At 56.7% G+C, this 12,789-nt stretch overlaps 1 protein-coding gene across 1 annotated transcript in view; it reads right to left on the reverse strand.

Annotated features, from left to right (window-relative positions):
• Positions 1-1,589, reverse strand: part of ACOT7 (acyl-CoA thioesterase 7) — a 74,030-nt gene extending 72,441 nt beyond the window's left edge. Inside the window, exon 1 of the mRNA XM_040987826.1 lies at positions 1,190-1,589. Within this exon, the coding sequence (XP_040843760.1) occupies positions 1,190-1,350 (161 nt within the window). The 5' untranslated portion in view covers positions 1,351-1,589. The remainder of the gene's footprint in view (positions 1-1,189) is intronic.
• Between the last annotated feature and the right edge of the window lie 11,200 nt (positions 1,590-12,789).

Consider the following 12,789-nt stretch of genomic DNA (forward strand, 5'->3'; position numbering starts at 1 on the left):
TCAAGCACACAGATGAGCTGACACGAGAGAGCCCCCAGAGCCATGTGGGAATGCGCTAGCTGCTGTCTGTGGCTGGGGGACAAAAACAAGACACAGACCATTCCCCACCCTGAAGAACTGAACCCAGGCCCAGCCTTTCACAGACAGATCTAGAATTTTCCTTATTCCAGAGACTGGGTGTAAGTGCACTGGGTCTGGGGAGGTCTCTGTTGCCCCTACACAGCTCCAGGGTGGGGGGCACTGCCCAATCAGTGGGACACCAAGGCAGCTGCAGGTGAGTCCTGACCCCTGGCAACCCACCATGCCCAGGGTTCCCAGCCCAAGGCCGTGCCACCTCTGCGACCTGCCGTCCCCACCGGCCATCAGACCTGCCCACCGGGGTAGTCAACATTGACCTTGAGATCAAAGAAAGGGTCTGGACCCAGCCAGCCAGCCAGCCAGCCAACCAGGTGGGCTGGGGCAGGGGCTCCTTCCGCACGGCACCTGCAGCGACAGCCCTCAGGAAAGTGACTGGCCTCGGGTGGACACGCTGGGCCCCAAGGTCAGCGGCGCGCCCAGCCCTCCAGCGGCCGAGATCGTCCTCGCCCTCGTTAGCTCCTGGGGAGCGGTAACCTTGAGGCCGCTGGCCCTTCCTCCAGCTTCCTGCAGCGCCTCCAGGGTGGGGGGCGCGGAGGGGACCCCTTTCTTCTATTGTGTGCGAAGCTCGGGGAGGTCCAGGCGCAGCCCTGCCCTGCTCCAGGCCAACCAGCGCGTTATCTGCTCTCCATCTGCACACCTGCCCCCCCCAACCCCGCCGCGGATGTGTGTGTGTGCGCCCCCTCCTTCCGTGGGCTCGGGCGGCGCCGGGTGCTTCAGCCCAAGGCGCTACCCCGACTCTCTGCCGGGGTCCGAGGTGTCCGCGCCGCGGCGGGGCGCCCCTCGCCAGCCAGCCCCCGTCGCGGCCCGGACTCCGCCCGCTTCCTCCCTCCAACGGCCGCCGCCCTTGGGATGCGCCGAGAGGTGATGGGAGGAGCCCCCCGGGCCGCCCTCTCCCTCAGCATCCCGAGCGCATCCCAGCCTCCGGAGGCCGAGGACGGCCCGAGCGGGGAGCCCTCCCGAGCTGGGGCCTCGGCGGGCCGGGGGTCGTGGACCCTGCGGGCGGGCCCCGGGGACCACCCGGCGCCGCTGGCCGCGCGGGCCCGACTCGTACCGGCAGATCTGGATGGCGGACGGCGTCTCGGCGGCGGGGGCCGACATGCTGGCGGCGGCGGCGGGCGGCGGCGGGAGGAGCGCGCAGGTGTCCACAAGGCCCGGCGCCGAATGAATGAGCCCGGGAGGCGCCATGGAGGGGGAGGGCGGAGGCGGAGCCATGGCGCCGGCGAGGCGGGGCCTGCGCGCCGGGGGCGAATCGGACGCGGCCTCCCCGCGCCGGCCCCGCCCCCGCGCCGGCCCCGCCCCCCGGGCCGCCACGGCCGCGGCGGCCTCGCGTCGGCGTCTGCTCGTGGCGCCCGCGGCGGGGGCTTCCCCCCGGCGTGCGGCTTCCAGAAGCTTCGGCGGCCGTTGGGCGCGGCCGGTCGGCGAGCGGCAGAGGCGGCGGCCGCCGACGGTGCCGCGGCCTGCAGGGTGCGGGCGGGCGCGGCCCGGGTCGCGCAGCCCCGGCCGAGGCTGTCGCTCGTCCCCCGGCGGCGGCGGGCGAAGGCGGCGGGGCGTTCCCTGAGGGCCGGGCCGGCGATTCGCTGTGGGCGCCCCGTGCTCCGCGGCCGGATGAGGTCAACGCGGAAGGCCCGGCCAGCGGCCCTCGGGTCTGGAGCCCCGCGCCCCCGCCCCCAACGATGGCGCTGTCTAAATCAGCCGGGGGTGGCGGAACACAGAAACAAAACAAAACCAAAAAAACCCTGAAGGTCGTTTTTTCCCGGAACGGGGCCCTGTGGCCTTTGTGGGAAAGCACGCAGGCCCACCCGGGCTGCCGCACAAAGCTCGGGGCCTCTCCGGCAAGTGTCCAGCTCGGGGCATCCGGCTGCAGGGACCAGCCGGGCCTGGGGTCAGAGAACTCACCAGAAAACCCCAGACGGCGACGGAGGCCAGCTCTACCTGCTGAAATCCAGGCAGTTTGCTTTTGGAAGAGATAGAAATCTCCCCCATGGCCACGGGTGGAAGCCGGGCCAGGCCAAGGCCAGAAGCCGAGGAGTCCACCAGGGTCTCGCACAGGGGGGCATTTCCCACTGCTTTCCCACCGTGGAGGAGCGGCCTTAGCAGGGAGCTGGCCAGGACGTGGAGCAGACCCCCTCAGGTGCCCGTACGTCACAGGCTGCGAAGCAGGCCCCCGGCTTTTACTTCCTCTGCCGTTGCCCACCCTCCTTATTTTCTACAATGAAAACAGACTTGTGCTCCGCAGCTAAAATAAAAAGAGCTTTCCCGACAGCCAAGCTCTGCAGCACAATCGGAGCCACCGCTGCCACCCAGCCAGGCAGCCCTGCAGGGTGATCTGGCATTGCGGGACCAAGGCATGGCTCCCATCTGACCTCTCCTGCTGGGAGCCCAAGTCACGGGGGCGTTTGAGTCCAAGGTTACCACAGGAAATTAGCTTGGATTGAGTGGCCACAAAGCCTGCTCCAGCCCCACCTCGCCCAGCATGGCTCCTGACGTGGAAGCAAAGCTGGGACCTGGCTGGGGGCTTTGGGAGGAAGCTTGTGGCTCTGCAGGCAGAGGTGGGGGCTGAGGAAGCAGCCTGCCAGAGCTAGGTTGGACTCGAGTGGGTCACAAGTGCCAGGAGCTGCCAGGCTGCTCAAGCCAGGCGGTCCTTCCTCTTGTCCCTCCCGGACCCTAATTGCTGTATATTGCCACAACCCTTGGGCTGGGGCTGGGGGTGGGGGCGGCCATATAAAGTTATGAAGCCCTGCCCTGTGTGGATGGGTGTGCCCATCCTGTCGCAAACGTCCCAAATCCAGTACAGAAGCAGGTCAGGCCACTGGAGAGCGAGCTCCTGGACTGCGGGGTTTAGTTGCAGAGAGCTGGGTCCCAGCCAGAAGGGAGGAGCAACCTGCCCCGTGTCCACAGGATTGGTCAGCATCCCAGCACAGAAGGGCCCAACCCTGGGCCTGATGGGCAAAGAGAAGACTGCCGCTGGCGGCTGCTGGCCTCAGGCTCCTGGGCTGTGTCTAACCTCTCCTTTCAGCAGAACTCCAGAGCAGCTGTGGATGCCTCTCTCCGCTGCCTCCCTCCCCACTCAGGTCTCTAATTCCTCCCCAAGTTGCTAAATCCAGTAATCCCTTGTCAGAAGTCATCTCCTCCAACTCCTCCACAGCCTTGAGCCGATGTGACCCCTGTCTTCTGGAAGCTTCTCCCTGCATTCCGGGACCCCGATACTGGCCCTTTTCCTCCTGGTTGGCCGGCCACCGCTGCTGCCTCTGCCTCTCTGAGGAAGCCCTTCTGGAGGGGTACACAAAGGGAACCCGGCAGAGTCCCCATCCCTTTAGGAAAGCATGTGGCTCCCATCGGTGTGGCTTCACTGTTTGTGGCTGTCACAGCAGCCTCCCACACCCCACCCACAACACACCAATCCCAGACTCTTGCCTACACCCTCTCACTTCTGTGTTGAACCATGTCATGGGCTGCCTGCACAGCCTGGTCCTACCGCCCTGTCTGCCCGAGCATCTCTGTCCCTGACAAACGCACAAACTGGGACATAACGGTCATCGCTGCTGCCGCTTCTTTCTCAAGCATGCCTCAGTGAACGCCCCAGCAAATGCTGCAGGCTCCATGTTCAGACCAGGCTGAGGCCAGATCAGCGCCCTAATGCCCCCGCCACCACACACCCTCCCTTCTGAATCATACATTGCTCTCCGCTCACTTGCTTGGCTCATCTGCTCCTGCCCGAGGAGCCCAGGATGTGCCAGGACCACTGCACTCAAACCCAACTTCATCAGGACCACTGCACTCAAACCCTCCTCCATCAGGACCACTGCACTCAAACCCTCCTCCATCAGGACCACTGCACTCAAACCCTTCTGCATCAGGACCACTGCATTAAACCCTCCTCCATCAGGACCACTGCACTCAAACCCTCCTGCATCAGGACCGCTGCACTCAAACCCTTCTGCATCAGGACCTCTGCACTCAAACCCACCTCCATCAGGACCACTGCACTAAACACTCCTCCATCAGGACAACTTCACTAAACACTCATCCATAAGGACCACTGCAATCAAACCCTCCTCCATTAGGACCACTGCACTCAAACCCTCCTGCATCAGGAACACTGCACTAAAACCCTCCTGCATCAGGACCGCTGCACTAAACCCTCCTCCATCAGGACCACTGCACTCAAACCCTCCTGCTCAGGACCACTGCACTCAAACCCTCCTCCATCGGGACCGCTGCACTAAACCAGGACCGCTGCACTAAACCCTCCTTATCAGGACCACTGCACTCAAACCCTCCTGCATTAGGACCGACACACTCAAACCCTCCTGCATCAGGACCGCTCCACTCAGACCCTCCTCCATCAGGACCACTGCACTCAAACCCTCATCCTGCATCAGGACCACTGCACTCAAACCCTCCTGCATCAGGACCACTGCACTAAACCCTTCTGCATCAGGACCACTGCACTAAACACTCATCCATCAGGACCACTGCACTCAAACCCTTCTGCATCAGGACCACTGCACTCAAACCCTCCTCCATCAGGACCACTGCACTCAAACCCACCTCGATCAGGACCACTGCACTCAAACCCTTCTCCATCAGGACCACTGTGCTCAAACCCTCCTCCATCAGGACCACTGCACTAAACCCTCCTCCATCAGGACCTCTGCACTAAACACTCATCCATCAGGACTACTGCACTCAAACCCTCCTGCATCAGGACCACTGCACTCAAACCCTCCTCCATCAGGACCACTGCACTCAAACCCTTCTGCATCAGGACCACTGCACTAAACCCTCCTCCATCAGGACCACTGCATTAAACCCTCCTCCATCAGGACCGCTGCACTCAAACCCTCCTGCATCAGGACCACTGCACTAAGCCCTCCTCCATCAGGACCACTGCACTCAAACCCTCCTGCAACAGGACCGCTGCACTCAAACCCTCCTCCATCAGGACCACTGCACTAAACCCACCTCCTTCAGGACCACTGCACTCAAACCCTCATCCTGCATCAGGACCACTGCACTCAAACCCTCCTCCATCAGGACCGCTGCACTAAACACTCATCCATCAGGACCACTGCACTAAACCCACCTCCATCAGGACCACTGCACTCAAACCCTCCTGCATCAGGACCACGGCACTCAAACCCTCCCCCATCAGGACCACTGCACTAAACCCTCCTCCATCAGGACCGCTGCACTAAACCCTCCTCCATCAGGACCACTGCACTCAAACCCTCCTCCATTAGGACCACTGCACTCAAACCCTCCTGCATCAGGACCACTGCACTAAAACCCTCCTCCATCAGGACCGCTGCACTAAACCCTCCTCCATCAGGACCACTGCACTCAAACCCTCCTGCTCAGGACCACTGCACTCAAACCCTCCTCCATCGGGACCACTGCACTCAAACCCTCCTGCATCAGGACCACTGCATTAAAACCCTCCTGCATCAGGACCGCTGCACTAAACCCTCCTCCATCAGGACCACTGCACTAAAACCCTCCTGCTCAGGACCACTGCACTCAAACCCTCCTCTATCGGGACCGCTGCACTCAAACCCTCATCCATCAGGACCACTGCACTCAAACCCTCCTCCATCAGGGCCACTGCACTCAAACCCTCCTGCATCAGGACCGCTGCACTCAAACCCTCCCCCATCAGTACCACTGCACTAAATCCTCCTGCATCAGGACCACTGCACTCAAACCCTCCTCCATCAGGACCACTGCACTCAAACCCTCCTCCATCAGGACTACTGCACTCAAACCCTCCTGCATCAGGACCACTGCACTAAACCCTCCCCCATCAGGACCACTGCATTAAACCCTCCTCCATCAGGACCACTGCACTCAAACCCTCCTGCATCAGGACCACTGCACTCAAACCCTCCTCCATCAGGACCACTGCACTCAAACCCTCCTCCATCAGGACCGCTGCACTCAAACCCTCCTCCATCAGGACCACTGCACTCAAACCCTCCTGCATCAGGACCACTGCACTAAACCCTCCTCCATCAGGACCACTGCATTAAACCCTCCTCCATCAGGACCACTGCACTAAACACTCCTCCATCAGGACCGCTGCACTCAAACCCTCATCCATCAGGACCACTGCACTCAAACCCTCCTCCATCAGGACCACTGCACTAAACCCTCATCCATCAGGACCACTGCATTAAACCCTCCTCCATCAGGACCACTGCACTCAAACCCTCCTCCATCTGGACCACTGCACTCAAACCCTTCTGCATCAGGACCACTGCACTCAAACCCTTCTGCATCAGGACCACTGCACTAAACCCTCCTGCATCAGGACCGCTGCACTCAAACCCTCCTGCATCAGGACCACTGCACTAAACCAGGACCACTGCACTAAACCCTCCTCCATCAGGACCACTGCATTAAGCCCTCCTCCATCAGGACCGCTGCACTGAAACCCTCCTGCTCAGGACCACGGCACTCAAACCCTCCTGCATCAGGACCATTGCATGCCCCAGCCAGCACATGTCGCTTCCTAATTAAAGCCTTCCCTGGCTGCTCTGTCTCAACTGGAGTCTCCCCACCTCTGCCCCAAATCCCTCACTTCCTCACTGGGCTTGTCTTTCTTCTAAATGCCTAATATTTCACACCCACTTGTTTGGAGCCCAGGCTCCCCACTTCAGGCCTTGCCCAGCCCTGGCCACTGTGGGCACCTAGAAAGTGAATCAGCAAATAGAAGCTTTTCTTTTGTCTGCCTAACTCTTCCTCTCATGTTACGAAATAGAATATATACTAACTTTAAATATATTGGTAAACTAGAATTTCTATGGAGGAATATTTATGACATGATGGGCAGGTGTAGTCTTGGAGGCAGAGTTTTATATTTCATAGATTTTCATATTGTTACCATGTGAGTCAGTTGACCACAAGCTATGGAACAAGAGGGTCAGGCACAGTGGTGATAAAGATATAATTTGGTGCCAACTCTTTGAAAATCAGTTGGAGATCGTTACTGACATTGCTAATGGCCTTTGCTCAGAACATCTTCAAACAGTCCAGAATAAAACACGAAATTTTGGAGACTTTTCTTTTAAACTTTGATTTTTCTTTTCTCTTAGATATACTGATTTATTTGTTTTTAATAAAAAGATTTATTTTTATTATTTTTTATTGGAAAGGCAGATATACAGAGAGGAGAGACAGAGAGGAAGATCTTCCGTGCGATGATTCACTCCCCAAGTGAGCGCAACGGTCGATGCTATGCCGATCTGAAGCCAGGAGCCTCTTCAGAGTCTCCCACGCAGTTGCAGGGTCCCAAAGCTTTGGGCCGTCCTCGACTGCCTTCCCAGGCCACAAGCAGGGAGCTGGAAAGGAAGCAGGGCCGCCGGGATTAGAACCGACGCCCATATGGGATCCCAGGCATGCAAGGCAAGGACCTTAACCACTGCGCCACCGCGCCGGGCCCAGATTTACTGATTTATTTGTAAGGCAGAGTTAGAGAGAGAGGGAGAGAGAGATCTTCCATCTGTTGGTTATTTCCCCAAATGGCTGCAATGGCCAGCACTGGGCCAGGCCGAAGCCAGGGGCTTCACCCAGGTCTCCCTCATGGGTGCGGGGGCCCAAGAAGTTAATTCATCTTATGCTGCCTTCCCAGGTCCATCAACAGGTACTTGGATCAAAACCAAGACTTCAGGATTGAAAATATAGGGGACACGGTGTGCTAGGCAGCAGCTTTACCCACTGTGCCAACAGTGCCGCCCAAATATTGTACTAGAAAGAAACGATACGAGACTTCTTGAAAGATTTTACACCAAAAAAACTTGTTTTAAATGAGTTATTTGAAGGGCAGAGTAACAGAGAAAGACACAGTGAGGCAGAGCATTCTCTATCTGCTAGCTCCCTTCCAAGCTGACCAAAGAGCCAAGGCTGGGCCTGGAACTCCATGTGGGTGTTGGATGGGAAACAAAGCAGCCAGCACCTGAACCGTGTGTTCATGTGCGAGGCGGGCATTACAGGTGGCAACTTAACCCACTGTGCCACAGTGCCAGCCCCTAAATTCTTAACTGCATTTTCCCCCACAAATATGCTCATATTGTAAACCCATGCCCAAAGACAGCTATCACACACACACACCATAACAACCCAAAAGCCCGGCTTGGCAGGAGGCACAGTGAAGAGCCACAAGCTCACCCCTCTCTTCCCAGGAACACTACAGAGTCAGGCCAGTCACCGTCCGCTGCAAAGGGAGAAGCGAAACGTGCAAAATGCCAGGAAGAGTCAAAAGACCACGGCATCAAGCACGCATTCATCCACGCAAAGCTTTGTTGGGGAAGTAGAGTGCATGGCAAAGAAACAAAAGAAAACGGTCATTAAGCGTCAGGGTATCAGGTGCCCCTTAGCAGAAGGAGAGGACTGGCTCCGGGGAGGGTCCCGGGAAGTCCTGCCAGGGGAGTGGGAACGTGTCCTCTCTTAATCTGGCTGCTGCACACATTGGTCACGTGGGTTTATACTGGATGCATTTTTTTTTAAGTTTTTTTTTTCTTTTTTTGGAAAGTCAAATCCATAGAAAGACCCTCTGTCTGCTGGTTCATTCCCCAAGTGGTCACAATAACCAGAGCTGAACCGATCCGAAGCCAGGAACCAGGACTTCCTTCCAGGTCTCCCAAGTGGGTGCAGGGTCCCAGGGCTTTGGGCCATCCTCCACTGCTTTCCAAAGCCACAAACAGGGAACTGGATGGGAAGTGAGGCAGCTGGGACACAAACCGGTGCCCCTATGTGTTAGGAGCCAGCACCTCCAAGATGGCGCCGGCCATACCCAGAACTGACAGCTGAGTTGGATTGCTGTAAACAGGAACTGCCCGGGATTGGCCCTGGCTTGCATGTTGGGCTCGTGGACAGGGCGTGCTCTAAACAGCGATTGGGTATGGGGAGCGTGCCAAGTTGACCTTTGCCAGGATTGGTGTGTTCACATGTGTAAGGCTGATGCTTGGAGGAAATAAAGACTTCCACTTCGCACAACGCAGCAAGTGTGTCGCCCCTCTTTCCAGCGGGTCTGGTCGGAAGGGCGCTCCACATATGATGCTGGCGCTTGCAAGGTGAAGATTCAATCACTAGGCTTCAACATGAAGCCCCAGATGCATTTCTATTGGAAAATCAGATTTACAGAGAGGAGGAGGGACAGAGAGGAAGAGCTTCCCTCCTCTGATTCACTCCCCAAATGACTGCGATGGATGGAGCTAAGCTGATCCAAACAGGAGCCAGAGCCTCTTCCAGATGTCTCATGTGGGTGCAGGGTCCCAAGGCTTTGGGCCTTCCTTCACTGCTTTCCCAGGCCACAAGCAGGGAGCTGATGGGAAGTGGAGCAGCTGGAATACAAACTGGTGACCATATGGGATCACAGGGCATGCAAGGCGAGGACTTTAGGCACTAGGCTAACATGCCAGTCCCCAGACACATTTTGTCTTCTTTTTGGTTTTTGTTTGTTTGTTTGTTTGTTTAAGATTTATTTATTTTTTGTGAGAAAGTCAGATATACAGAGAGAAGGAGAGACAAAGAGGAAGATCTTCCCTGCGCTGATTCACTCCCCAAGCAGCTGCAGCAGCTGGAGCTAAGCCGATCTGAAGCCAGGAGCTTCTTCCAGGTCTCCCAGGCGGGTGTAGGAACCCAAGGCTTTGGGCCGATCTCAACTGCTTTCCCAGGCCACAAGCAGGGAGCTGGAAGGGAAGTGGAGCAGTGGGGAAATGAACCAGCATCCACATGGGATCCCAGCACATGCACACTGAGGACTTAGGCCTCTCGGCTACTACACCTGGCCCTGGATGCATTTCTTGAAAGAATGTATTTGAGAGGTGCATGAAGGAAGAGCTACCATCTGCTGGTTCACTCCTTAGGTGTCCACAGTGGCTGAGGCTGGGCCAGCTTGAAGCCAGGAACTCCATCTGGGCCTCCCACATGGGCGACAAGAACTATGCCCGCTGCCTTCCAGGATGTGCCATCACAGGCAACTGAAATCAGGAGACAGAGCCGGGGTTGGTGCGGCTGGTCAGGGCCCCTCTCACAGCCCCGACACTGCTTCCAATCCAGCTCCCTGCTTATGCGCCCAGGAAAGCAGTGAAGGACGGCCCAAGTGTCTGGGCTCCTGTTGTTCACATGGGAGGCCTGGGTGGAGTTTCAGCCGTTTGGGAAGGGAACCAGCAGATCAAAGATCTCTTTCTCTGTCTCTCCCTGACACTCTACCTTTCAAACATGTAAGATATTTCTTTAAAAAAATGGGGAAGTGGCATCTAACGTTATGATGTATCAGATTAAATGTAGGCCCGCAACTACCAAGATGGGCACTGCTGGAGAACCAGCTGCTAAACCTGTGACCCAGGCCCCTGTACGTATGCCGGGAAAGCAGTGGGAGACAGCCCGAGTCTTGGGCTCCTGCACCCAGCTGGGAGACCCAGAAGAAGCTGTGATCTCCTGGTTGGGCCTGGCCCATCTCTGCCCGTTGCAGGCATCTGGCGAATAGACCGGCACATGGAAGATTCTTTCTGTGTGTGTCTACCTTCCTCTCTCTTTATTCTGCCTTTCAAATAAATAAGTAAAAATAATTATTTTTAAAAGAATACTGTATGGGCCCGGCATGTTAGCCTAGTGGCTAAAGTCCTCGGCTTGCATGTGCCAGGATCCCATGTGGGTGCCAGTTTATGTGACCCCTCTTTTTCCATTCCAGCTCCCTGCCTGTAGTCTGGGAAAGCAGTTAAGGACAGCCCAAAGCCTTGGGACCCTGTACCTGTGTGGGAGACCCGGAAGAGACACCTGGCTCCTGGCTTCAGATCAGCTCAGCTCCAGTCAATTTGTGTTGTGCTCACTTGGGGAGTGAATCAGAGGAGGAAGCTCTTCCTCTCTGTTTCTCCTCCTCTCTGTAAATCTGATTTTCCAATAAAAAATAAATCTTAAAAAAAGAATATTGTGAACTTAGAGAGGAGGGAGAGAGGGGAGAGTCAGAGATGTGCTATGCATTGGCTCACTCCCCAGTTGCTCACCACGGCCGGAGCTGGCCTGGTCCAAAGCCAGGAGCCAGGAGCATCTTCTGGGTCTCCCTCGTGGGTGCAGGGACGCAAGGACTCAGGCCGTCCTCAGCTGCTTTCCCAGGCATATTAGCAGGGAGTTTAGTTGGAAGTAGAGCAGCTGAGACACACAGGAGATGCCGGTGCTGCAGGCAAAGCGTGTGCTCACTACCCGCAGCACTGGCCCCAAAAATAAATCTTAGAGGGGAAAGCAAGGATGCAGAGCTAGGTGCTGAGCCCAGGCTTTGTGACTAAGCTGTGAGCACCTCAGGAACTGCCCTCAAACTGCTTCTCCAAATGCCTATGTGTGATTCATACATTTTTCTGTTTACACTAAATATTTTTTTAAAAGTTGTATTTATTTGCATTGGAAAAGCCAATTCACAGAGAGAAGAAGAGAGGGAAAGGGCTTCTATCCACCGGTTCACTCCCCAATGGCCACGGTAGGTGAAGCTGAACCAATCTGAAGCTAGGAACCAGGAGCTTCTTCCAGGTCTCCCAGGTTAGTGCAGGGTCCCAAGGCCTTGGGCCGTCCTCCACCGCTTTTCCAGGCACAAGCAGGGAGCAGCCAGGATTCGAACCAGCACCCAGTGGATACATCAGGCTAAGCTACTTCTTAAGACAATCCTGCACCCCATCTGGGATGCTTGGGACCAAGTCCTGCCTCATCCTTTGCTTGCTCTCCAAGTTTTTATAATGTACCTGGAAGCAGCAGGTGGTGGCCCAAGGACTTGGACCCCTACACCTTCGTGGAACACGTGCGTGGAGTCTCTGGCTCCTGGCTGCAGCCTGGCCCAGCCTCAGCTGCTGCACACATCTGGGGAATGAATCAATGGACAGAAGGTCTGTGGGGCTCCTTCTCTCTGCATCACTCTATCTTTTAAATAAATACAAATGAGCGAATAGGCTTAAAAGCTCCCGCAACGAACGCAGTATCTGAGAGGTGGGGTTACGATCCAGCTTTTCCCTTGCGTTTCAGGGGAACAAGTGAACGAGCCTGCCTTGTTGTGGAAAGCAGGCTTGGTGATCCAAGAGAGAGCAAAGAGTAAATGGGTCACTCCTTATCACAAAGAATCACTTACAGATCACCTCTTCAAGTTAAGTAGGTCAGAACTTACACCTAGGGTGGCAAGCAGGGCTGGCAGCCTGGGAAATCTCGGGGTTGGACCACGTGAACCAGCTGACCATGGCGGCCAGGCTGGGGCGCCTGCGGCCCTCTGGCTCCACCTCGAGGCTGAGGAGGACCTGGCGCCCTCTTTTGTGCTGCCTGGCTGCCCTGGGCCCCAGCCCACCTGGAGATCTTGCTGTGAAACAAAATCAACTTTCCCTTGCTCAGATTATTATTATTATTATTTTTAATACGAACTCCCTGCTGACAACAAAGCCGAGTCAAGGGTAATTTCCCTGCCCACGCGCATGATCACTATTAGCTGGGGGATAACTGCATGTTTCCCTGGAGAGCAAGGGGTTGGTTCTCACTCCAAGTGATGGCTGTTCGAAAGGCCCTGACGTGCTAGGGAGGCGCCTCTGGAGCCTGCAGGACGCGCCCGAGACCCACCCAGGAGCCTGAGTGGGGCTGGGGTCTGAGCCGTGCTGGCCTTGCTCTGAGCAAGCTCCCCCC

This window comes from Ochotona curzoniae, unplaced genomic scaffold, assembly GCF_017591425.1.
Source record: "Ochotona curzoniae isolate NIBS_2020 unplaced genomic scaffold, NIBS_Ocur_1.0 contig_4792, whole genome shotgun sequence".
NCBI classification, from domain to species: domain Eukaryota; kingdom Metazoa; phylum Chordata; class Mammalia; order Lagomorpha; family Ochotonidae; genus Ochotona; species Ochotona curzoniae.